Source organism: Kryptolebias marmoratus, linkage group LG8, assembly GCF_001649575.2.
Source record: "Kryptolebias marmoratus isolate JLee-2015 linkage group LG8, ASM164957v2, whole genome shotgun sequence".
NCBI classification, from domain to species: domain Eukaryota; kingdom Metazoa; phylum Chordata; class Actinopteri; order Cyprinodontiformes; family Rivulidae; genus Kryptolebias; species Kryptolebias marmoratus.
In genome coordinates, this window is record NC_051437.1 from 8,803,514 (window position 1) to 8,829,908 (window position 26,395).

The window sequence follows — 26,395 nt, forward strand, 5'->3', positions numbered from 1 at the left end:
TGTTATCCAAATCAAGAGGTATGGAGAAACTCCTTTAGACTCACTCGACGATGATTTTGTTGACATTAGGAGAATAATACTACATGCTTTCCACTACTCATTATATTTACAGAGGAAGAGGATCCAGTATTAACTAATCTTGCACACCTGCTACGACCCTGGCTGACATTTAACAATAGTTTTGGTCAGTGTAGAGTTTATTTCTTTGGGTGGGAGATGCAGCAGAACTATGAAAACTGAGCCTAGTAAAATATCATTTTACACAAGCTTATAAACAGAACTAAACATACGTTGATAGTTGGTTTAAAATAAAAGTTTTAACAACTCAAACAGAAGCTTTAATTCTTTTTAAAGCCATTTATTTTGGCACCAGCTCATTTTTAGCTGAAACAGTATATCAATATTATCATGCATTCATACAAAAACGTGCTTTGTAGAAAACTCAAAGGCCTCTGAGGACCAGGTGCTGCCTTTGAAACTCGCTGCACCTTGTGAGCTGCAGAGGTGAGAACGAGGACAATCACGTTCCCATCAGTAACGACAGAATGCATATCGCCCGCCTCTGTGCTGGCCTGTGTTTTAAACAGAGATCTGCCAGCTCTCAGAGTTTACATCGGGGATGACTCATAGCTACTACCACACCAAATTATAGCTCATTATATGTAAAAAACAATGACCGAGGTGTAGCCATTTTTGTCTGTTTGCTGTGGCAGCCATCTTGAATCAGGTTGACTCCAGATAATGTTCTAACAATAAGTTACACACACACCAATCAGTGTTCAGGGATACACACTCCTACATTTTGAATTGTTTGTAATTTATTCATTCATTTACCCATGAATTGATTAATGGTGACATTAAATTTGACAAACAGTGAAGATACTGGCTGTTATTTTTTAAAGTTAAAATCTATCTATCTATCTATCTATCTATCTATCTATCTATCTATCTATCTATCTATCTATCTATCTATCTATCTATCTATCTATCTATCTATCTATCTATCACCTAAAATTATTTTCGTGTTTTTTTGTTGACCCAGCTCAGAGGGACAGCGGGGCTCAGAGCCAGTCCTGGTTCAGGACCCTGGTCAACACCGAACCGAACCGAACCGAACCGAACCCGTCCTAATGGAGCTGCGTCATGACGTCACCGCCTCGGCTCTGCGCACCGGGACGTGTTTTCATCCTGACAAATGCCTCACGGCGTTTTATTCTGTAGAACCGTGGCTGCCCGGGGATCCGAGCCTTAAGGTCAGACAGGTGTTTTAGGTTTTATTATTTTTTTATTTTTATGGACTCGGACTGGATCAGAACCCCGCCTGCCTCGCAGACACCGGCGGCACCGTGTGGCCTGCTTTCTCCTCCACATCCAGCCCTTTTCCACACGAAGGGCAGAGATGCGCGCAGAGGACCGAGAGGACATGTCCGACAAGGACGGCGGGCCGGGCTGTCCGCGTCCAGGTGCTTCCTAACACAAAGAGCAGACAGACAGACAGACGGACAGACAGACAGGCAGTCAGGCAGACAGGCAGGCAGGGCTCCGAGCCCAGGGTTTCCTCCGTAAGAAGGAGACAGGATTTCCGCTCCTCGTGTTCACGGCGGACCTTGATTTATCAGCCGTACAATTAAGGCACGCGGTGAATGCCAAGAGAGGAATCACGCGCTGCGGTCTGCGGGCGTCACGAGGAGACAGCAGGTGATGACAGACACACGGAAGGTTGTAGTTATCTCCCACCAAACTGCGGGCTTTCATTTCTTTCTTTCTCTCACCTCAGGAGGTAAAGGCTCCTCTTCTCTAAAGGGATATTTCAGCCATTCTGAAGTGGGGCTCTGTGGAAACGTTACAAACAGTGACTATCTTACCTGTCATAGATAGCTCAATGAGCGACTTCAGTTCAGAGATGAGCTAATGACTAGTCTGTAGCCACAGATGAATGCCTAAAAGGTGGGTGGGTGGGCCACAACATTTAAAGTAGTTTTTATAGTGTAAATGTTTATTTGCATATATATATATATGTACTGCAACTTTGCAGGGCCTAACAATAAAACCATTCTACTGTTTACTTAAGAACATGAGTATCAGTGAGGCTGCCGACAGGCCAGGTGCCAGATAAAGGTACAACAGGAACCAATCTGCTGGTAAGTTTTGTAAAAAGTAGTCTGTATTTTAACTTAGTGTTTTAGTTGATTTTTTTAAATCTCCATAACCTTAAAAAAGTGCCCATTCCACACCAGGTTCTTACACTTTTTTAGACTAACTTTTCAGAATTTCTAGCCGATTTATGAGCCTTTTTTATTTTATTTTTACATCATTAGATCTGTGAATTTACTGTAATTTATTGTTTGTACGGTGGTGCTGTTTTATGTGGTGCTTATGTAATAATAATAAAAAAAAGTATTTTCCCAGTAAATTCTTGTTGTTCTTTCTAACGTGTCATAGAAAGTATAAAAATACCTTTTAATGCAAGAGATGTATGAATGTTTCCCTTCAGTGACCACTGCTTTATTTCTATTTCACATGAAAAGGTTTTTTGTGCCAAGCTGGAGTTGTTTTTGAGAAGAATCTTACAAATTCCTATCACAGCTAAATGCAAATCAGATTTAAAGTTTTTGTTTTTTTCCATTTAACTCTTAATCATAGTCGTGTATTTGGTTGTCTGCTGGTGACAGTTTAGTTACCAGTGAACTGAATGGTTTTGGTGTGTGGGAGGAAACTCACAGGGAGAACATGTAAACTCCACCCAGAAAGGCTTCAGGTGTTCCTGAAACCTTCCTGCTGGGAGGCGACGCCTCACATTCATATTATTCATTTAAGTAAAGAGAGTTTATTGTTAGTTGCTCAGCATACTTTACATAAATAACTTTCTTTACTCAAACATTGGATCTACACCAATAGTTACATGTAGGTAACTTACCAACAAGTTTATTAAAAAAATAAATTAAGAAACAATGAATTAAAGTACAGCACCTGATGGTGCCAAATAGTGCGCCTGCTTCAAGCATGAAGTGTTTTAAACTGCTTTATAAAGTCATGTATAACTTATTTATTAAGTGTTATTAATGCTTTATAAATAGGTTATTTGTGAGCTTTTAAAAAGAGGCTCTTATTGTGAAGTGGTACTGAAAATTAAATCAAATTTGAAAGTATATATTTTTTTATTTATGTTTAAGAGTACTAAATTTAAACCTGTACAGTTTATCACTGACTTTGAATTATAGTTGAAACCAGACATTTACACTATAAAAAGACAAGACCCTTTTTCCTCACTGCCTGACATTAAATCAGACATCAACATTTCCTGTTTTAGGTCAGATTTATTTCCATTAGTTAAACGCCTGAATAACGAGAATTTTTTTTTACAACTTTCTTTACATACACTAAAATTACAAACCTTTTAACAATTTGAGAAAGCCCAGATGATGATCTCATGGATTTGGAAGCTTGTGATTGGTTAGTTGACAACATCTGAGTTACCTGGAGACACACCTGTGGATGTATTTTAAAGGCACACCTCAGACACACTTCTTCTTTGTGTGGCATCACGGGAAGAAATCAGCCAAGACATCAGGAAGAGAATTATGAACCTCCACAACTCTGGTTCCTGCTTGGATAAAATTTCCAGATGTTTACCTGTTCAAACAATGATACACAAGTATAAACACCATGAGAACGTCCTGCCATCATACCACTCAGGAAGGAGACGGGTTGATGTTCCTGAGATGAATGTTTTTTGGTGTGAAATGTGTGAATCAACCCCAAAACAAAAGCAGAGGATCTTGTGAAGCTGCTGCTGAAGCTGCTCAGAGTCATTATCCAGGGAAACAAGTCCTGAACTGATATGGACTGAAGGGACACTCAGAGAGGAAGAAGCCGTTACTCCAGAAGCAACATGAAAAAAGTGAATTACAGTTTGTAAATGAAGACAGAGACAAAGACTCATTTTTGGAGTCACATCCTGTGGTCTGATGAAGCTGAAATTTAATTGTTTGGCCATAACAATCATTATTAGATTTGGAGGGAAAAGGGTGAATCTTGCACCGTCCCCACTGCAAAGTACGGGGGCGGCAGCATCATGTTGTGGTGGTATCAAACACACCCGGCCCAGTCAGACAGTTTGCGTCCAATCCTGGTCCTGGAGGGCCTCTATCCTGCAGGTTTCAGATGTTTCTCTGCTCTTCAGTTGTTTAAAATCAGGTGAAACACCTAAAACATGCAGGATGGTGGCCCTCCAGGACCAGGACTGGACACCACTGATCTAAAGGCAAAGCTGCCAAATAATAAGAAAATGGAGATAAACTTGTGGCTTTGATGTAAGTAATAAAAATAATTCACTTTCTCATTACACATACATTTAGCAAATTATAATAATTTTGGGATCCTAGCAGTTCTAAAACAGGAAACGTTCAGTCTGATTTAATATCATTAAGGAAAAACAGTGTTGTCTTTTATACGGTGTATGTAAACATCTGGTTCCATCTGTCTGCCTCTCGCTGAACGACTTCTGTCGTTTTGTTTGTTTTCTTGACCTTTAGTCGTATTTTTTCATGAGAACTTTGGTCACAACAACAAAGACACCAACAACGTATAAGTATATGTTTAATAACGACCATGATAAAATCTAAGAATGTGATAGTGACCTCTGATACAATACATATTTAATCCAAGGGTGACTTAAAATTTTTTGCATAAATTTTTCTATATTCCAATACCATTTTACAGTATAACTCTGATTGCGCCACAGTACTCGCTCATCTTTCCGTCACTCTTGCATACACGCACGATACAGCAAGCTTTTTTTTTTTTGCTATTTTTTTTTTTAAAGTCACAGACATATACCACATAAGCTAGTCTCTGAGTTCTCATACACTGGACAATAAATCAGTTAGGTATAATGCTAGTTGAACATTTTGAGGCAATCTCAGTTAGAAATGTTGGTACGTTAAAGCTTACACTTTGTGAGGGTGAAGTGGAAACAAAATGCCGAAATGACGATGATGTTAAAATAAAATAAAACGAAGTGGCAGGTCTGGCTTGAATTGTAGAAGCAGTAGGTGCTACATTGTCTCAGAGGAAAATAATAATTAAAAAAAAAACACATTTTGATGATTTAACCCAGACCTGTACAGCAGATTTGATATTTCTTTCTTTAAATAGGAGGAAAAAAAAAACACCTTTAAAGTGTTTAATCTCAAAAGTCTTTTTTCCTGAATCTCTCGCTGAAACTGTTGAGGTACAGAATTTAAAAAAAACAAACAAAAAACAACTTTCCTTTAAAGGAAGAGTTCAGCCATATGTGAAGTGGGGTTTTGTGGAAAAGTTACAAACAATTAATGTCTTACTTGCTGTAGATGGCTCTTTGAACGAGCTCGGTTCGGAGAAACAGTTTACTCCTGACAGGACTGATGAGCTAAAGGCTAGTCTGAACGCAGCTAGGACCTGTTCTGTTAGTTCATTCAAATGTTAAACGTGAAACTATCACATTGTTGTTTATTTCTCATTACACTGATTTACACTGAATTCTGCAAGCACAAACAGAGACGGCAGCAGCTAGCTGTAGCACTTCTGGGATCAGTTCCAGGAGGAATATCTGAACAGGTTTGACGGTTCGTACAAACCTCTATAAAAAGATTGAGACTCAAATATTAGCAGCTCAATTTAGCTTCAGCCGTTAGCTCATCGGACCTAATCTCCATTTCTACAAACTGAGCTTGTTTAAAAAGTTATCTGCAACAGGTAAGACATTAAATGTTAATAACTTCTCCACACAACCTCTCTTCAATGTGGCCAAACTAACTTACAGCTTAGAGTAAATCTTAATGCTTCACTCAGGGGGAGAAAACCAAAAATGCATCCATTTTCTGTTACCTGCTTTTCCTGTCCAGGTCTCAGGGGGCTGGTGTGTCTCCAGCAGTCACTGTGAGAGAGGCGGGGGACACCCTGGACAGGTCGCAAGTCCATCACAGGGACACACAGAGACAAACGAGACATTCATGCTCTCACTCACGCTTAGGGCCAAATGTAGAGCTCCAAAACGCCGGAACATTAAATTGAATTTATATCAAATCTAAGCCAGGTTTTGGGTTTTTCCGAACCACATTTCTAACATTCAGAGATAAGAACCTTTCACATTTAGCAGAAACAAAACGCTCAGTTCACCAAAGTTTTCCTCACATTTAAAAAAGGGGAGGGGGGCGGTATTAAAAATGATTCCTGTCTCCTGATGATATAAACACAACTGGCCACGCACAGAGAGCAGACATTTGTCAGTAAAGTGTTGTTCACTCATTAAGATTAACCATTACAAGCACTTCAACACACAAACCACAAAGTGAACAGTCACCGAATATCAGCAGCATTTTGTCAAGAGATTTCCCAAACAGACGTGCAGATATTTAGATTTAGCTGAGAATTTCAAAATTTCAGGGCAGCAATAGAGATTTAAAAGGCTACAAAAAAAGAATAATCAGAAAACAAAACAAGAAAGAAAATAGATGTTATTGAAACAATTTAAACGGTGAAACTGGTTTTTTTATCCCTGCACGTGTTACAAAGTCTAGGTACCCCAGAGCTGAGTGGCTCAATAGTTTGACACGGGCCAAAGTTGTCAAAATTAAATAAAAAAAATATTAGTTTTTATTCCTTTATGTCCTTGTGTTTTCTGTTTTAATCTAAATGTCATTGTGTCAACCCAAACACGCGTGTTGATCGGCCGTTCAGAGGCCGGCTCGAACAGTTCACTTCTGGCGATCCTGAAAAAGATGGAAAATAAAAAAAAAAAAAACAACAAAAACAAACAGGATTAGACGAGCAATGAGAAACTTACAGTAAAAACAACAACAGGACCAGGAACAAAACAGCTTTGTTACAATTCAAGTCTTATTGTTATGTTAATTACAACCAAAGGTTCTCTAATGTAAAAAGAATAAAGGTAAACGAGCAAAAACATTGCCATTTTGACGGATAAATGCTTATTTTAAATTAGTTTTAGTATCCAGCTGAGTGAAAGTAAAAACAGCTGACTTTACCTGATCGATTCTGGATCGACTTTGTATCGAAACAGGCTCATAACTCTGTTAGAAACAAAGAAATACAAATACCATAATAAATAAATGCACACAGAATGCTTCTAACTTAACACACCTCCCTAACATTTCAATATTTTTATTTAAAAAAAAAAATCAAAACAAGGGAACAGAAAATTAAAAATCTGCTTTCAGATCAGGGACCAGAATCAGTGACTTTTCTGCTGAGGTCCAAAAAAAACAGCTTTTATTGTGGTTAATAACTGGGGTTTTTTTTTTAGACATTTGTGAAACTTTCTAACTTCTTCACTTATAAACAGAACTGAAACAGAATTAAGAAACTTCAATTCTGTTTTTCCCCTTAATTGTTAATAAAAAAAAAGCGGAATATAATGTTTTTGCCTTGTCTGTTTGTTAGCAAAATATCTCATGACCCGCTGGATAGATCTGAATAAAAATCATTTGATGTGAACCTACAGCTGAATACCTTTTGGAGCCACCCCAATTCAAGATGGCCGCCACAGCCAACTGACAGATTTACAGATACTGAGCACAGAGTCATTCACGACACAAACTCTGAGCGATAAATTGCATCAGGTTTTGCAATATTGGGTGAGATTGGGGATAAGAATATTTTTAGGAAATAAAAACCACTAAACGCTGTCATTTCTTAACATAAGATCTTAGTTTAGAGACTGCAGATGAAAATAAAACCATTGGAAACATGTTTCCTCTTAAGGTCCATATAAAATGTACATGTCCCCCATTTGACAGATTAACTGCTAAAGGATTGTTTTATTTTGAAAGGGAGTGGATGAAATAAACCTCACAGCGTTTTAAGTTACATTTTATTCAAGCTTTACCTTGAAACATACTATTAACTTGTTGTTACAGATGTGCTCTTTTCATGTAAAATTCACCTGAATACTAAACTAACTCCACTGAACTAGTTAGGAAAAAATAAAACAGCAAAATGGAGCAAAATCTAAAATTTAACGCTGGTATCTTTGGAAAAATTGCTTGTTTTTATTAAAACTGGACTTAAAATAAGGGCAGCAGTATCTGCGATGATCTTTAATCTTATTAATGAGGAGATATAAAAGTATTATATTGTATATGTTAGAGTTTAGGTCAAAAGGATAAAGAAGATAAAACACAGATAAAAACACAGAAAGGCTGTGCTGTTTTATTAAAATAAATGAGCTTGATTTTATACTTTTATACTGAATGTCATACTTATCCGTAGGTAGTTACCTTTTTCACCACCTCTTCCTCCTCCTGCTTCTTCTCATAGTGAGAAAAGTCATCAAAGATGGAGGTGGTGTGTTTGTACTGGGTGATAATCTTGAGCACCTGCTTGGCCTTTTCCAAAGGAACCTCCTGAGTGTCACGGGAGTTGGTGACTGGCTTGTTGTCGTTGTTTTCCAGGCGTATGTGGCGCAGCTGGCTGTTAGGCACATCCTTAACAAACAACCAGTTCACGTCAAACTTGCCCTTCCACTTGTCCTGCGCCCAGACTCCGGCGCTGGTGCCGTAGTCCACAGGGGAGCACATCTCGGCCACGCCGCAGAAGTGGCCGCTGCCGTTCACACTGAACAGCAGGTAGACGGGACCTTTAGAGTTCATGCCCCTGTAGGCCGAGTCCAAACGCTTGTTGCCGTGCTCCGTGCTGCACCAGATGGAGTACTTGATGGAGCGGTGGATATCGTCCTCGGAGTAGCTCTTGATGATGAACACGCGGCCGTTTTTCAGGTTCCAGTCAAAGTCCTTGGGGTTGTAGCTGTGGGACGCTCGCAGCTTCTCCAGCACGGGATGGGACTCTGAGCCCGGTTCTGACGGTACGATCCCGCCCACCGCCGCCCCGTTGCCCACGCCGCCACTGTTGGAGGAGCTGCTGCTGTCCAGGCTTCCGCCGCTGTAGCACAAGTTGCGGTTGCGTGGAGCTACCCACCGGGTCTGAGGCGCGGGAGCAGAGTTGTGGTTCTGGTAAGAATGCGGGGGTCCCGGAGCATGACCCTGCATGGTCATCTGCTGCACGAGGGACTGGGCCGACTGCAGGGACTGCTGGAGGGGAGGAATGAGGCTCTGAACGTGGGAGTGAATCTGGGACGGGTGATGTTGGTGAGGCAACGGAGGGGCCATCTTGGTGGCGGTTCCTTTATTATCCCACGTATCGATGTCCATGTTGTGTTTAATCGGAGGTGGAGGCAGAACTCCTGCTAAAGGAGCAAAAGGCTTGTTCTTTATCTTTTGTTGCTGCAGCTTGGCAGGTTTACTAGCAATAGCCGCCCACGATGTAGGTTTCTGAGGGGGCATTCCGATTGGTGTGCCACTGTTGCCTGTGGCAACAGCTGCAGCTACACCGCCACCTATCACAGAGCCACTCTTTACACCTGAGCCATTTCCTGTCACATCCCCACCAATTTTTAGGCCTAGCATGCCCTGCTCCAGGCTGTTCATGCCCGGCGCCTTGCTCAGGGTGTCACTATGGAAACCTGTCTGACCATCGGGGACTAATGTGCCTCCCAGAGAGCTGGGCGGGTAGCTGTAGCTGCCCCCGTAGGCTGAACTCTGAGTCTGCTGGCCCTGAGAACCACTGGTGCCCCAGGCAGAGAAAGCTGGATTCTCTGGGAAAAAGTTAAACCTGTGGGGATAGATGCTGCTGCTTAGCCCACCGGGCTGCCCAAAAACTGTGTCAGGCATGAAATGGTGGTCTCCATTACTGAGGGGGGCATACGGTGCCAGGTAGGGGATTGGTGGGTCACCTCCTGTAGACCATGGAGCCTCGTTGAGAGGGTAAGGGAATCCGATAGAGGGGGCATAGTAGCTGGACAGGTAAGGGTCTGTCATGGATTGATAGCTGTTATTCTACAACGAAAAAACAAAACAAAATTAGGGTAAAGTCTAAGGAAAAAAAAAATCCCCACATTTAGTCAAACAAGAGTAGCTTTAGTGTTACAAGATCTGAGAAAATGCTTCCTACCTGACTGGACTGGCTGGTGAGATAGGGCTCAAAGTCATTATCATGCACTGTGTCCTTCTGATGGAGGGAGCCATTCTGCACTGAGACTGGAAAGGCTGCAACAACACCAAACTGTTGTCAAAGCTGCGCAGCGTCATTTACATAAATTTCCAACCAAGCAAACAAAGCTATGCTTATTACACATCTGTCATCATACGTGTTGTACAACACTGACTTGGCGTGACATCACACGCTGCCTAATGTAGTTATCACTGATGTGAACTCAGCACCAGGAAGCGTACAGTTAAAATGTACAAAACAGTTTGAGCAACATCCCCGGTGTAGTTTGTTCCCAGACATATGCCAGAAAATGATACAAGAACAGTCAAACCGTGTTGGAAAACCACAAGAGCTATTGTTGTCAGCAAAGAAACTAAAAGTAAAAGAGCAAATGATCAGATCTGAATACCGATCAAAAGTAACGAGACTGAAAAACTATTTCAAAATGATAAGAATAAGAATAGTCGACACAGTTAGGGAAAGAAAATCTCCACAAACTGGATTTATGAGGTTAGAAGTTGTAATGCTGCTGGTTCTGAGGCGGTGCCGAATATTTCACCAGATTTATTTAATAAGGAAGTAGCAGCGTATGTTTTTGAGGGTGTTCTAATTATCCCGTTTTTAATCCAGGCAGTTGGCATCTTGTCTTTTAAAACAACATTACATGTTTTAATGTCTCCATTTGGTGTTGAAACCTAAAGTTAGGATCTCACTGCGGCTGTCGGAGACCAGAATCAAAAGTGCAGAAAAATAAGCAATTATTTCGCTGCAGTTTCACTGAATCCTGAGTGTTTGTGACCAAGTGACCAGGAAGACAAAAACTTTGTTTTACGCAGACGGTTTATTTATTTTTTTAAATTATTCATGCGCACAGCTTGAATAATGTAAAACTGTATTGTAGCCCATTCACATTATTTTGTTGCCCACATCATATCGTCCCAGGGTGCCTTGAACGCAACCCAGCCTCCCCCATGTTTATGATTTATTCTACTGGAGTGAGTACACTTTTAAAAGGAAGATTTGAAAACTTGCATGAGTTTTTCCTCCATTTTATATTATTAATATTTATAGTCAGTATGGTTTTTTTAGACCTGGACAGGCGTGAGCTTTAACGCTTTTAAGATGAGCTGGGATGGAGTCATAATCTGTACACAGCTGAAAACGAAGCTGTTGTTTTTTTTTATTTTTTATTAATGTCATTTTAAACAAATGGCTCTAACTGCAGCTGAGAGGTGATATTTTAGATCAGCGGGTCCTAAAGTTGGGGTCGGGAGCCCAACGTGGGCCATGAAACAGAAAGTGGAGGTCTGGAGAAGACAGAAATCTAATTACCATAAAAAATGATTGACAATGACAACATCAGCTTTAAATGTTACAAAGGAAGAACAAAAATGGTTAGAAATTCATAAAAAATATTTAAAATGAGGTTATTTGTCAAATAGCTGATTAGCAATGTTTGTATATTGCTTATTCTCATTAATAGTTTAGGTCACAAGTGTCTGAAACTTCTAACATGAGGGTCAAGTACTGAAAACTTTGAGAAGCCCTGATCTCGGTTAATGTCATGTTTAAAAGATGGCCTTTTGAACTGTATGAGCCTCAGTGTTTTAATGCACACGGCTGCAAACATAAAGATGAAACAAATCAGGGTCCAAACATCTCATCAGGTCATTAATCCATTAAATGTGTCTCCTGTGTGATGGGAGACATGTTGTATTGTTCAGTACAGGTAGGTGTGGGACATGTTTCCACAGAGGGACACCTGAAAGTGCAGAAGTCTCTTACCTTTGCTTGCATCTTGTCCCTTTGATGTCTTCATAATCATGTTAAATAAAAGAGAGAGAGGACAGAGTGAGCTTATCTGGTTTTCACAGCGCCGCAGTATCCTGGCTTCATCCTGAGGTCTGTTCAAATAACTAATCTGTAAATCTTAGCGCCACTGTCTGAGCTGTCGGACATTCACAGGAGGCTGAGCTCCAGGCCTCGGTGAGGTTTCCAGCAGATCATTTCTGCAGCTAACCTCTCCTCTCTTAGGGCTAACTAGCTGATCGCTAGCCAGGCGGTGTAGCGTCGCCCCTGCGGTGGGAATGCCTCCCCGCGCCGCGAAACGACAGCCTGACAGCCCGCTCCCGGCTTACCTGAGGGTCGATGCTGGCGGTAGACATCATTCATCCACCAGGTGTTGAGTTAGTCGCGCGGTGCGTGAGGCTACGAACTCCGCTGGCTGCGCGGAGACTCCGTCTCTGCGATGCTAACAGGCAGGAGCTCGGCTAGCAGCAGCTCTCAGCCGCCGTCTCGGCTCGGTTCGGTCGGTGTGGCCCTGCTGGCACGACGCGCTGCCGTGTCCACATCAATCCAGCCGGGCTTCGGTCCACCTCGAGCCCCTCGGTGCTAAATTAAAGCAGCCTCTGTAGCCTCGCAGCCCCCCGAGCTTCTCTTCCAGGGTCTGCGGAGCGGAAGTGACGTCGGCGCACCACGTGACTGCGTATCGGTTTGATCAGAGAGCAAAAACAGCATTTATTTCCACGTTTTTCGACTTATTTGTACTTCGTTTCAGATAAAAAAAGTGCACAGGAATTAGAAGCACTTTTATTCAACTCCTTAAAGTTGCACAAAATCAATATTGTTGGTTCTTTTCTTTTAAAAGTGGTCTCCATCTGTAGTTCTCCAGGCTACCTGAAGTTTTTTTTAGTTTGTCTTTGACTACTTTTTACTCATTTTCTGCCCAGTCCTTGTACCTGACCACGGAGCACATTGTTTAGGTTGTTCTCAAATAAAAGTGGACAAGTGCAGACCAAAAGAAATGTCAGGTCTAAAAAAAATAATAAATAAAAATTGAGCCAAATCATCTTTCAGGTGATCATCTATGCCAAGTTTTCATGTAATAGTTCTTTAAGACTCACTTTATTGCTACTAAAATACTCTTTTCTGTCTGTCAAACTGCTTCCTTTGGTATTTTATAGATCTAGTTAAAGAAATGGAGACAATTCATGTATTTGTAGCAGGCTGCTGGTAACAAAAAACAGCCTATACCAAGTCTGAACCTATAAATTTGATGTTTTGCTTCAACACAACACTGGTTCTTGAGTTTAGGAGTCTTTTCATGCCTGAATCATTCATAGGTCAAAGTTTATCATAAATGAAAACATTGCTCCGAAAATGGTATGGGACTGGACTGAAAAATGTTTTTTTTTTTTTTTTTGTCTTGTATTGTTAGTTTCTATCATCATAATAATATACCTGATGTTAATTTATCGTAGTAAATTTTTACAGCTTAAAAACATGGTTTTTGGTTTGGAAGTTTATTTTTTGCCTATTTCTTCATCTCTGTTCAGACAGCACATCAGATGAGAAGGTCAGTAGCATAAATGTGTTTACAGAAAAAAAAAAAGGCTGATGATTTATGTGTTTATATCCTGTTTTGGTTTAGGAGGATGTGGAACCCAGGATTGCAGACAGAATGCAAGGACTCGAAAAGTAAAAAAATCCAGATTTATTGTATTAAAACAAACACTGTTGAGGCAGCAGAATCACTTACCCAAAGTTCATTTGGACAGTCAGGGAGACACACAAGGGAAGGACTCGTAACATGCTGTAGAAAGCACAACGCACCACCAAGTAAAACACAGAGGGAGAAGGAATATAAAGACAACACTGATGAGCTGAAGGAGCAGGTGAGACTGGGGCTATAAATGGGTAAAAACACCAGATAAATACTGGAAGTAAAATAGGATAAACACAAAAGAAATACAGATGCTGACATTATCCTGTCTGAAGTAAGACTTTGGTGATCTAACTTTATTTGTTAATGTCAGAAACAAGTCTTTGTATCATTTAAATAAAAAAGTCAAAGAACTGAATCAAGACCTTAACTCCACAATCTTCAAAAAGATCAATGTATTTTTATTTTAATAATTTTATTACAGTTTAATCGTACAGTCACAATGAGACCAGAGAGTCTCTTTAGAGACACACAAGAAACATTTACAACAAAATCAGTAAACAGAAACAACACAAAAGAGAACTATCGTAAAAACACTACAAAAACTTTAAATGACTCGTGTTTTTAATCCTTTGACATTTATTAATAAAATGTTTTTTAAGTTTATATACGACAGCTCACACATTAAGCTGGTGAGTAATGAACAGACAGCTGTTTTAGTCTCAATGACCTGTCAAACTTAAACACTGATCCCTTTTACTTCTTCACTTAAAAACATTAAAACAGTTTATTTTATTATGGAGTATCGAGGCCCACTATTTATTATCATAAATGTATGTTTTCCATAAAACAGCACAAAGCAGCCAAAACCACCATGTAGGAGTTAACAAGTTAAAAATGAAGCTCAAAACACAACAAACAACAACGAAAGTCAACAACTCACAATCCTGTCACTTCTGGGTTCCTCAGTTGTGAAAATATCAGTGAGCGGTTCAGATCTGCTGCAGAAAACATATTGAATGAAATCAACTTCATCTTCTCTACTGACTTCAAATCATGCTGAGTTCACTGCACCTCAGAGGTGGAAAATCAAACTTTTCTTGCATTTAGCTCATCAGAAGTGATCAATTTTCCTTATAAGGTAAAAATAAGTTGAAACTGCTCCATCAGTACTTTACATAAGTTTTGATAAAAATTACTTTCTTGTTTTCAGTTGTTTTCCACCTAGAGGAAGAAAACACGGATGACCTTTTTTTATATAGATGCATCGTTAGTAAGAGTAGAAAAACTGAAAAAAAAAACCCAGTTGTCAACAATTAAAATTAGACCAACGATAAGTGTAAGTTTTTTAAAAACTAAAAAAAAAATCAAAACAGAGGATAGAGACCACAGTGAAGTGCCTTTAGAGCTAATAGGTGACAGAAAAATATGAGTTGAGCACAACTGGTGTTTAACTGGCCTGAAAACATCAGTATCCAGATGTGTCAAATCCCTGTCCTCTGTCGGTAAGTCACCATCCTCTGTAAGAAGACCTGATCGCTGTCACTCTGTTATAACCTGTCCCAAAAATATTTAAAATAAAAGCCCTGAAGCAGATTCATTTGGTGCATTAACCACTCTATCCTCTACAGCTGTAAGATGCTTTTGGATAAATAATGTTTCATATCCTCACAGCTTCACACGGTGTAATAATAAACATCTGATGTCAGCAGTGGAAAATAAAAACACAAACAGTGCCAGGTGCCATTAGGCCTCATTAGTGGACGCTTTGATACGCCATCTAGAGGCAGCAGAAGACACAACACGCTCATCGATGGAAAAACTATGGTTTTGACCTTGAGTTCCACGCATCTGCAAAAAGGGAAGATTAACACCAAGGTCCAGACTAAAACTAGAAACCTGGACCTGTGACACATCAGGACACACAGCGCTGACTCAGCATTTTGTGGTTTAGAAGTAAGAATGAATCTTCTGACTGGTTCCTCTTCAGCTTTTCTCCAACACTTGGTGGTTATTTAAAATCTAAAACAAAGGATAGAGAGAAAATGTGTATAAGACCTCACACAAGAGAAAGGGAAGTAAAAGTGAAAGAATAATTTTTTTTATGCCATGTGGCCACAAACACTGGAGCGGGGTCCGGGATCTGTGTTATTCACGTTTTGTGTTAATGTTATATTGCTAGCACAGAGATTTACTGCTTGTGTGTTTTAGGGACTTACAGGAAAGAGAGCGTCTGCAAATGATGCATATAAGAATGCTTTAAAATACATTTAATTTCTAATATGACACCATCAGAAACCTAAATATAATTTAAGGCCTGCCATTTTTCGAAGGAATGCATATCACCCACTGCCTTTCATGCCAGAGTTTACACAAAGATAATCTTTTGTTGAGAAATGACAGAAATATAGTCATTTTGGTCAAACCTTGAAAAAAAAACAACTTATGTTTAATGTCCCACAGTATCAGGAGGTGTTGTGCAATATTTTAGTGCTCAGAGTATGGGTTCTGAATGACTTTCAGCTCCTAGCACACCAACTTTTAGCTCAATATCTGTAAAACTGACTGACTTATAACCATTTTTGTGTTATCTAAAGTTGATTAGTTGTGGCAGCCATCTTGTATTGGGTTGGCTCCAAAGCTCAGTTGTAAAGGTGTATTCAATGACAGTTTTCTAAAAGTTTCATTAAAAGCGGTTCAGTGCTTCGTGAGATATTTAGCTAACAGAAACACACACAAAGGCAATTACATGATCGCCCACCTTTATGGCAATGGGAGATCATTATGATGAAAGTTACACAAATTCCTTTAGAAAGTACAGTTAAAAGTTACAATACAAACAGATATTACAATGTAATCTTAATTTATGATACGCAGCATGTGAAATAAATTGTCTTTGTCCAAATAATGATATCACTGGATGGGAGTGATTGGGAGGACACTTACAGCTCTCTTCCTCCTCGGAGAATATGCTGACAACGTAGCAGGCATAAACTAATCCCAGGAGCTGTGGGGATTAACACAGAAAGAAAATTTTAAAAACAGTCACAAGCAGTGAAAAGGTGTGTTTTCTGTTCGGTACGCTTCAGTTTCCTCATTGTTCATCCCAAAACAAAGATCAGAACAACTCACTGACCAGTGAAGGATTTCATGTCTTAATGACATTAGTACGTGATCAAAAAGTACAGTTTCATCCAGTGCCTGTCATTTTTAAATTTATAAATAATGCTTAATAATGCACAAAACCGAAGACTCACTGAGATGAGCAGCTGAGCGGTGCAGTGCAGAACCTCGATGTATTGGTACTCAAACCAGCAGCTCAGAACCGTGGTCAGCTCCGGGTTCTGGTGGTTCTGCCACCCATCAGAAGGAAGGCTCTCGCTCTGACATCCCGGCCCGTTGTCCTTCCACCAGGACCAATGTGACGACACCCCCAGGGAGAGGAGATGGCTGTCCTGAAGAGACAAAAAAGACAGACAACGTGTGAAGAAGAGTTCATCTATGCAGCAAAGAGTCAAAAAGGAGCAGAGAAACCCGACATGAAGCTGAGATCTGCTCTTCTCTGTGTGTCTGAATACTGTGAAGAAAAGGTTGCTATGTAGCTTAAGTTATTGATAAAAGAAGACCGGAGGACTTCTGTACAGTGAAAAAAAAAATGGAAAAAGAAGTTATCTGAGCACTGAAGGGCTCTAAACAAGGTGGTGGGCACACAGCGCTGAACAGCTTCCCTCTGTGTGTGTGAGATTGGACTGTGTGTCAGACCCCCACCTGTCTGCCTCTGAGTGTGTCAGTGTTGGGTGGGTAACACACACACCTGGACGCCCACCTGAGCTGCAGAGCGATGGGTGACAGGCAGCCAATTAATGGGCAGACTGAGAATGAGACTGAGGTTGTATACTTAATATATAATCAAATACTAAAGAAGTATGTTATTTAATCACAACAAATGTGCCATGCATGTATGCACCAGAATTAAGCATGAAGTAGAGTCTAGTTAACATGTCTTTGCTGTGTTCTGTAGTAGTACAGAGTTAGTTGAGTAAACTTAATGAAGCAACTGTTAAAAAAAATATATTAAAGAAATGCCTTGGTTTTAAATGTGTGACAAGTATGTGAAGCAAAATATATGTGTGTCCTAATTGCAAGAATGCCTGAGGGCGAAGATACGATGATTCATAAATCAACTCTTGTTTTGACAAGTGTCGACCTTGAGAGGGACCAAGGAAGAATACTTTATTAAAATCTGCCCAAATGGTTGAGGAAAAATATAAAAGACAATGCCAGCTCAGCAAAATCAAACAGCCACCTGCAGAAGTGGAAAAAAAACCCAGAAGCAGAAAGGACGTGGCATCAAGAAGAAAGGAGCCAGTCCCGAGGGAGAAATGAAGAAAAACGACCCACAGGAGGAGATTTCAGACGATATAAGCCCTGAATTCTGACTGGAACGAGGCGAGGGGGTCCAGGCGCCAGGGCAGGGACCCCCCGCGGCGTTTCACTCTGTTGTCTGTTAAACCTTCATTGGACTTTCTGTCTTCACTGGCTTAATACGTTTTTAAGCCGTCCATCCATCCATCCATCCATCCATCCATCCATCCATCCATCCATCCATCCATCCATCCATCCATCCATCCATCCATCCATCCATCCATCCATCCATCCATCCATCCATCCATCCATCCATTATTTGCCAGATGCCCGAACCACCTCAAGTGGCTCCTCTCAATGTGGAGGAGCAGCGGCTCGACTCCAAGTCCCTCTCAGATAACTGAACTTCTCACCCTGTCTCTAAACAAAAGTCCATTTACCCTGCAGAGAAAACCCAGCAGCACCTGTATCCAAGATCTCATTTTTTCAGTCACTACCCAAAGTTCCTGACCATAGATGAAAACATGGATCGACCGGTGAACAGAGAGCTTTGCAGCTCAGCTCCCTCTTTACCACAAGAGACTGGTCCAGAGAACTCAACACTGTGGAAGCCACACGATCCATCTGTTGATCTCACGCTTCATTCTTCCATCACTTGTGAAAAAAACTCTGAGATATTTAAACTCTCCGATTGAGGCAGCACCTCACTCCCGACCCGGACAGAGCAGTCCACCCTTTTCTGACTGAGGACCATCTCAGCTGCTTCACACTCGGCTGCTCCAGTGAGAGCTGGAGATCACGGCCCGATGACCCATCAGAACCACATCATCTGCAAACAGCAGAGACAGAATCCTGAGGCCGGACCCCCTCCGTCCCCTGGCTGCACCGAGACAATCTGTCCATAAAAGTCACAAACAGAACCGGTGACAACGGGCAGCCTTGGAAAGTCCAACTCTCACCCTGAAAAGGTCCAACTTTCTGCAGACTCTCTCACCGTTTGTATAGAGACTGAATGATTTGTAGTAACAGAACTCCAATCCCATACTTACAGAGTCCCCCCCACAGGGTTCTCAAAGGAACATGGTCAAATCTTCCCCAAGCGTACAACCAAATACTAAATTCAACATCTAAAAAAAAATCTGTTCAAGTTAAAACAACATTTTATACTATTAAAGGAAAATATATTAACAATATTATGTGATCATATTTCAAAATGTGGCTAAAATTTGCCACAACATTAATTGTCGAATGCAACCAGAAAATGCCAGACAGGATTAACAACAAAATGGAAAAACTGCTAGCAGGAAGGGATATAAATCAGCTAAAATGTTACACAACAACAGGCTGTGGCCTAATGTGCTTCCTGTCTAAAGTATCTGTGATTTTAGGACTTAATGAAGTGAAATGTTTATTTCACTTTATTATATTGTCATTATTTCATCAAAGAAAAGACGAAATTGATCAGATATCCAGTTTGCAGCTTGATTTATGTAAAAGAAACAGAAAACACTCCTCATATTTAAGGCTTCAGCAACAAATTTGCTTTTTAAAGAAGAAAAGCAGCACAAGGTTTAATAATTACAATTCTAACCTTAAATGTTAAGAAGAAATTTAGGTGAAAAATCAAATTTAAATCCTTATTAATCACTATTTTGTTATCACATAGCACAGCTGTAATACAATAATAAAAATGGACACAAATAGTTTTAAGTTAGGTGAAAATTTTACACCAAGTCAAAAGATTCCTTGTAGAAATTGTATGTGTTTACAAAAAGCTGTTTTAGAGACTAATGTTAGTGCAACAAGTGGAAAGTATACACAATTATTATAAATCATTTTTTTTAGATGTTTATCAAACTGTACAGTCCAAATTCTGACAGTCAATAAAGTGATTTAAATAATACATTTCATAAACAGTGTTAAGTTTTGTGGAGTTTGTCATATTTTCCAGTACAAACAGAGCACAACCTGAGAGCAGACACAAACTGTAAAGGTGTTTTATGGTGTTTGTAATTATTGGTGACCCTGAGAAGAGCCTGGGACAGTGACAGAGTTAAACACTGTGTTCAGGCGCCGCTCGGGTCTCTAATTGTCTGACTCTTATGTGACCAAAGCCCTTACCTTTGAAAGCCCTCCCAAATCCAGGTAGAGACAGCTCACAAAGACGTTCCAGCCGATCCACAGCATGGTCCACAGCTGGTACTGAGGAAGCAAAAACACAGCCGAGTATAACTAACTTTACAGGGATTGAAGCGCAGTGCCTCCCCTGAAACTTAAGAAAACTTCTCACTGCTGCTTGGCAAACTTCTGTAGAGAAGATGTGGATAATAACACAAGAATGTTTTCAACTTGTTTATTTGGGTATAGAAGTTTTCAATCAGTCTTCTTATATGTTAAGTGCAGATTTACTAAGTTCTTCTTCTGTTGGCTAAATGCTAACAGCAGCTACACAAGGAGCAACAATAAAAATTGCATTTTATTATCATTATTTTTGTTTTTTTTTTAAAATAGGCATGTGACGTTCATGATGGTCAGAATCTTTTGAACGGCTCTTTAAAGAGCTGTACACCCCGTCACTGGCAGCACCATGTGACTAATTGTTTAAAAGAGACAGTTTTTAAAAGTAATGGCTCTGAGGGATCCGTGTCCCTTTAAAGAGCCATAAATCCCATCTCAAATCAGCAGATATGCTAATAAAGTTATTATTGGCTGTCGCACGGTTTCAGAACAGGGCAGAAATACAAATAACACATAAGAAACCAAATCTTCACTTGTTGTTCCTGTTTATCATCAACCACCGACCGTATAAACTAGACCGAGTGTCTCCGCCTTCTCTTGTTGTGTTTTTGGAACCAGAGTCTGTGCATTAGAGATGTGGGGCTTTAAGTCCCGCCTACTCCCCCGCACACAGTCATAGTGTTACGTGAACTTTCTTTTGGCATGAAATAACTGATTACAAGTAAACTTGTTAGAGAAATGAAAATTTGAACATACAGCAGCAGGGTAAGAACTAAATGTATCAACAGGAGTAAACGCCTGTAAAAACACCAGATTTAAAAAAAAATATATATATTTATATTTGTTTACATGGAGGGGACAGAACTTAAAACTTGTACCAGCTGACAGGACTTTAATCTGTTCAGTATTGTTAATATGTGGTTGATGCGGGCATTAGCATTTTAGCAGAGCTAGCCCCTACAAAAAGCTAAAAAGTTTGCAGATTAAACACTCGCATGAGCCTTTGTTTCAAAGGTTGTGTAATTGTTTTTGATTTGTCTATTGTTTTTTCTTACATGGTAACTTTTTAAATAATGTACAGTGTGACTTTTACTTTTATTATTGATGTTACTGAGACTGTTGCCTTCATGTGAGCAATAAGTTGCCACCACGATAAAAGTTCCTCTGGAAATGAGTGATATTTTGCCAGTAAGTTGCAAAGAATAGGTGCACTGAAAAAGCATTTAATAAAACAAGAATTCATTTTAATTTGTATAATCTGAACTTTAAAACAGAATCATGGTGTTTGCTGCCTGATGCAGCAACTGATTACTTTTGCCCTTTAATGTTGGCATTTTCTGTTTTTCATGTTGCTAATTGTATTTTCTCAAACTAAGAAAATGCAGAAAGTATACTTTACCCCCATATATAAAATTAAATTTATGTTGATCTGATCAGGAGCTGGATGTATATTTAAACAGAGGAATAATTTTTCTATAAAAAGTGATAGACCTGCTTTGAAACAAAATAAAAAATAAAAGGTTCAGACATTGTTAAGAACGGAAGTTCAGAGTGGAGCGCTTTACCATAAGAACGTAGCGGGTTCTGTACTGGATGGCACCAAACAGGCCGAGGATGACCATGATGATGTGGAAGAAGTTGATCATGATGGGAACCCACTGGTAGCCCAGGAAGTCAAACACCTGCCGCTCCACAGCTGAGATCTGGAACAGGAACAGAACCGAGGCTGAGGTCCATAAACCAGTCTGTGGTGTCTTTCTTTACTGAGTCTGAGTGTTGTCAAAGCAACTGAGCTGCAGGGGAAAAGCACGCCTGCATTACGGCGTTGTGTCCGATGAGGTCGGGTCAGACGGGGGGCAGGGTGGGAAACAGAGAGGAGAGGGTGCAGCCCTTCATTGTGGGGGCCACTACTTTTTATTAACATCTATTGTTACAAGAGCCCTTCGGACGTGTTTCATGACAGCTGGAGCTTATTTGCAGATAGTTTAAGGCTAAGCTGAGCAAAATGTTCACGTCTGTGTCTCAAAGAACACAATTATATGTTTGAATAAAACGAAAAAGACCCTTGATCAGAACAAAAAGTCATAAAAACAAGCAAATAATTCCCTTAATAGGCTAGAAACTGTGTTTTTGTTGTGTCTGCTTTATAATTTTACACTGATAATAATCATCAAATAAATAAACATCTTATTGTAGTAGCTGGGTTCATGTTTGATCCAGAAATGCAAGTTGGCAAAAACATTAGAAAATATTTTATTTCCTATACCAAATTCAAAAAGTGTTTAAGTTATTGTTCTCCCCAAAAAACTGCAGACTTGTTAAACTTTTTCATGGCCAGGCAAATATAACCAGCCAACAAAGACGCCTTCATTAATGATAAACAACAAAGTAAAATCCAGAATTTGCTCAATTTAACTCAAGCTTTAATAAGTAATTTTAGTTTCTGTATGAGGAGATAAGGAGTGCAGACGGTTTGATGGGTAAACAGATGTGTTTACAATGAAGCATCATAAAGGAAAACATCTTACCAACTGCACACAACACAGGAGGATCAGCATGCATCGTCCTGAGCAGCAACCCATCTTCCTCTTGTTTACTCTGATGATGATGAGGAGGATAATGATGATGAGGATGAGGAGGAGGAGGATGAATTTGGAAATCTGCTCAGACACAAGAACCAGACGTTTGGCGTTTAAAACCCATCTCCAAACACAGGAGGGAAAGCAGAGCTCTGTTTACCTCTGGAGAAAAACACAGTGGGCTCCTCTGGATGAGGAGGTCTGAAGAGGGGGAGGGGGTGCCGATGTATGAAGGGCGATTCATGCCCCAGCAGGGAGGAACTATGCAGAACAGCATCAGATCGACCTCGGCATCCCGGGAGGCCTTTTCTCTCATCGCTGTCACACCTGTCTCCTCTGCTCCTTAAAATGGCCGAATCAGGAACCAGCACGCTTCGAATGTAACTCTAATTTCTGAGAAATACTCTGATTTTTGTCGAGAAGTTTCACCTTTTCACGGGTATTTGTTCAACTGAAAAAAACAACATTGTTATTCACTGTTTAAACATTGACAGAGGGGCTCATTGACAATGTCTCAGCAGTCAAAAAAACAACAGGAGCTTTACATCTATGCTGCAAAATTCTATATATAAATATATATAACTCTACTTGTTTATTTTCTAATGTTGAATGATGTGTGGAAACATATAAAGCAAAGTAATATATGAGCTTTTTGTCTAAAGAGTGTTTGGTGTCCTTATTTGTTCTTTATTTGCCACTAAAAAGAAAAAACACCCAATCAGACAGAACATGGATGGTCTCTGCAGGTCTTGGAGAGGTCCTCAGCTGCATATTAAGAACTTAGTTTGCTCTCTTTTACTTGTGATTGAGTGTGATGGATCCACGATGGGTTTAAGGATGCACAAAAAAGTGACCAATCTCTGAAAGCCATCACCTTAACAGCTCGTCCAAATAATGTTTGTCATCTCATGTGGGGAAAGATTAGGCCAAAAAAAAAAAAAAAAAGGACACAAATTGAACACCATCTATTCAGTTCTACCTTTTATTTGACCCCCTAAAACAGCACCTAAAGAGCCAAATGTGGCTTCTCAGTCCCTCTGCAGTGCCTCCAAAGATGACAAAACCTTCAGCACTGCCTGTATTTAATCTGGCAATAGAAAAGTGTAGTTTTGACAGTTTCCTCGTCAAAGGTCTTGCGACAGTGCAGCAGAATGAAGGTAATAACACAAACAGGTCGGGCTGCCTGAGTCAGCTCAGAAACTAATATTAGTTCTTATAAATGCACTGTTTATACAGCTTCCCATCATTTCAGCACCAGAATCTAAACGTGGTTTTTCATTAAAATGGGTTTTAAATGCAGGGATCAGAATTACTGCGGAGGGAATAGCTTGTTATCTTGCTCTCTACACGGACTGACATATCTCTGCAGGCAAGGTTCTGAACAAGAAAGTGTAACTTCTTTCACTTATAACTTGTACAACGTTTGAGCTTTTTGTCCTGACATGTTTTAAAACGGGTCATATTGTAATACATAGAGAGAGTAATGAATTTTTAGTATGAAGTCGATTTTGTGGTTCTGAACATACAGTAGTTTGTTTACTCGAAATATGGTTCTTTAGTTTTGTGAAGGCTCCAGATGTAAAAGATTTTCCGCAGGATATTAAAACAAAGGATGTATCAGTGATCTTCCTTTTCCCCCCCCTCATAAGAGTCCTCCGTGGTCACCTGTCCAAACGTGCAGAGACACCCGTGGACACATGCGTGTACAGAAGCAACAAAACAGAAGTGTCTTTCACGGTAAAGTTAGTTCTTTGAGTAGCTTTTTCCTATGCTACAACTTTTGGGACTCACTTGAAATCAGTCATTGTTGCATTTTTATTCAAGGACCCGGGTGTTGTCTTGTCTTGTGCTGCACTTTTCTTGACATGAAACCTCTCCTCTCGTGATCCCCCCCCTCCAACATGTCCTTCTGGGTGTGGCATGGATCACCCCTCATACAGCAACACGGTCTCTGCCTCCTGATAGGTGGCTGCTCTTCCTCTGTGCTCTGTAGACTCCAGCAGGTGGTGGCGGTGGTGGAGGTAAAGCCTTTGAAGGCATGTGATTGGTCAGACTACAGAGCAAGCTGTATCAAAGAAAAACACACCACAGGCCTGTGTTTTTTTGAACAAATAAAATGAGCCATTGTGTTTCTCGGTGAGCACTTTTAGATCAGAAAACAGTAAACTGTAAAAGGCACATTAGAGGCTGCGAAGCATTCATTGATGATATAAATAAATTCATCATTAAAAGCCTCAGAACCAAATTTAACTTGTGTTGCTTTCATCTAAAGTGTTAGTATGCCATCAGGAGCTCATCTGTCAGGTTATCCAAACATTTAAAGCCCAGTGCCAAAAGGCAAAATGTGGGTCATGTTTCCGCCTCTGTGTGTTCATTTATCTGTCTGTTAGTAAAATATCTCACGATCCACGACACGTATTTTAATACAACTCTCAGAAAGTAATCGTTGGATGTAAATCTACAACTGATTAAATTTTGGAATCGACCCAACTCAAGATGGCCGCCACAATTAATCAACTTTAACAGTCAGAAAAAGGTCTATAACTCAGTGTGTTTTATAGATATTGAGATAGAATTTGGGGTAGCTGAGAGTTGTCCCCAACATGAACTCTGAGGGCTAACAGATCACATGAGATCTTGGTTTATAATGTTAGCATTAACCATTGGAGTCAGCTGTGTCTGTGTGTTAGCAAAATATCACATGAACCACTGGATAGATTTGAACGGCACTCACAAAAAGTAATCGTTAGACGTGCATCTACAACTGATCCGATTTCAGAGTCAACCCGATTTAAGATGGCCGCCACAGCGAATTGATTTTAAATGTATATAATTCAATCAATTTTACAGATATTGAGCTGATGTCTGGTGTGGTAGTAGCTGAGAGTCATCTCTAACGTGCACTCTGACGGGCTAACAGATCACATGAGATCTCGCAATAATGCATCAGATTGCACTTATTGTTATTTTTAAGGTTTGACCAGAACAGTCTCAGTTTAAGATGATCTTAGATTAAAACTCTGGGATGAAAGGTGGCAGGCGATATGCATCCCTGAAATGAATGCTAGGTCTTTAATCAAAAGAATAAATAAACTATCTGTCTCACTAATGTGTACCTTAAAGTGTTCTCCTTAGCAGGGTGGTTTTGGTCTGCGTTCAAAACCTACCTGAACTTGGATCCACCTTTTGCAGAGCAGCGACCCATCAGACTAACACTCGCACTTCCGCATCCTCCCGACAGGTGGCGCCAAAATCAAAAATCAGACAAATTCCTAATTGGAGGGGGGCTCCTCGACTCTGCCTGAGCCAGTCACATGGAAGCACGGTAGCTGAGCCGAGGGGATGTGAGCAGAGATGGAGAGGGTCTGAGAGGGGCTGTGGAGGAGAAACACTGCCGCTTGGAGATTTTCATTATTATTATTGTTATTATTATTAATATTATTAATATTGCTAATATTATTATTGCCATACTGAGGCGCAGGGTCGGATCTTCCCAGCTTTCCTCTCTTGGCTGAGGAGCTCGGACGCAGGGCGCAGGAAGAAGAAGAGGGAGGGGGGGTCAGAGGATGCCACATGAACTATGCTGCATTCGTGTTTTGTGAAGCCCAGCAAGTTGTCCCCTTTTTGGCTGAGGATGTTCCGGGGGGAAGCAGAGACTGAAGGAAGCGACCAGGGCTGATGCTGCGCCCTCTAACCCCCCTTCCCCCCCCAAAAAAAAGATCTC

At 40.3% G+C, this 26,395-nt stretch overlaps 2 protein-coding genes across 2 annotated transcripts; both read right to left on the reverse strand.

Moving 5' to 3' along the window:
* Positions 1-4,586: 4,586 nt before the first annotated feature.
* LOC108232154 (YTH domain-containing family protein 1) lies at positions 4,587-12,516 on the reverse strand. Its single transcript, XM_017409765.3, has 6 exons — positions 12,186-12,516; positions 11,833-11,860; positions 10,009-10,103; positions 8,280-9,893; positions 7,029-7,073; positions 4,587-6,752 (listed from the first exon to the last, which is right to left on the reverse strand). Exons 1-6 carry the CDS (start codon positions 12,213-12,215, stop codon positions 6,738-6,740), a joined length of 1,827 nt encoding a protein of 608 aa, XP_017265254.1. The 5' UTR covers positions 12,216-12,516; the 3' UTR covers positions 4,587-6,737.
* A 1,404-nt stretch (positions 12,517-13,920) lies between these two features.
* Positions 13,921-23,117, reverse strand: zgc:100920 (uncharacterized protein LOC445241 homolog). Its single transcript, XM_017409420.3, has 6 exons — positions 22,621-23,117; positions 21,658-21,795; positions 19,976-20,056; positions 16,747-16,944; positions 16,436-16,496; positions 13,921-15,511 (listed from the first exon to the last, which is right to left on the reverse strand). Exons 1-6 carry the CDS (start codon positions 22,672-22,674, stop codon positions 15,501-15,503), a joined length of 543 nt encoding a protein of 180 aa, XP_017264909.1. The 5' UTR covers positions 22,675-23,117; the 3' UTR covers positions 13,921-15,500.
* Positions 23,118-26,395: the final 3,278 nt, after the last annotated feature.

What these genes read in the sequence shown, in the direction of transcription:
- LOC108232154 (XM_017409765.3), bottom strand. Translation starts at nt 12,215, where the DNA reads ATGATGTCTACCGCCAGCATCGACCCTCAG. An exon ending in CCGCCAGCATCGACCCTCAG is followed by an intron (nt 11,861 to 12,185) that starts GTAAGCCGGGAG and finishes ATGATTATGAAG; the next exon opens with ACATCAAAGGGACAAGATGC. An exon ending in GGGACAAGATGCAAGCAAAG is followed by an intron (nt 10,104 to 11,832) that starts GTAAGAGACTTC and finishes GTGTTGTTGCAG; the next exon opens with CCTTTCCAGTCTCAGTGCAG.
- zgc:100920 (XM_017409420.3), bottom strand. Translation starts at nt 22,674, where the DNA reads ATGGGTTGCTGCTCAGGACGATGCATGCTGATCCTCCTGTGTTGTGTG. An exon ending in TCCTGTGTTGTGTGCAGTTG is followed by an intron (nt 21,796 to 22,620) that starts GTAAGATGTTTT and finishes TTCCTGTTCCAG; the next exon opens with ATCTCAGCTGTGGAGCGGCA. An exon ending in CCGCTCAGCTGCTCATCTCA is followed by an intron (nt 16,497 to 16,746) that starts GTGAGTCTTCGG and finishes TAATCCCCACAG; the next exon opens with CTCCTGGGATTAGTTTATGC.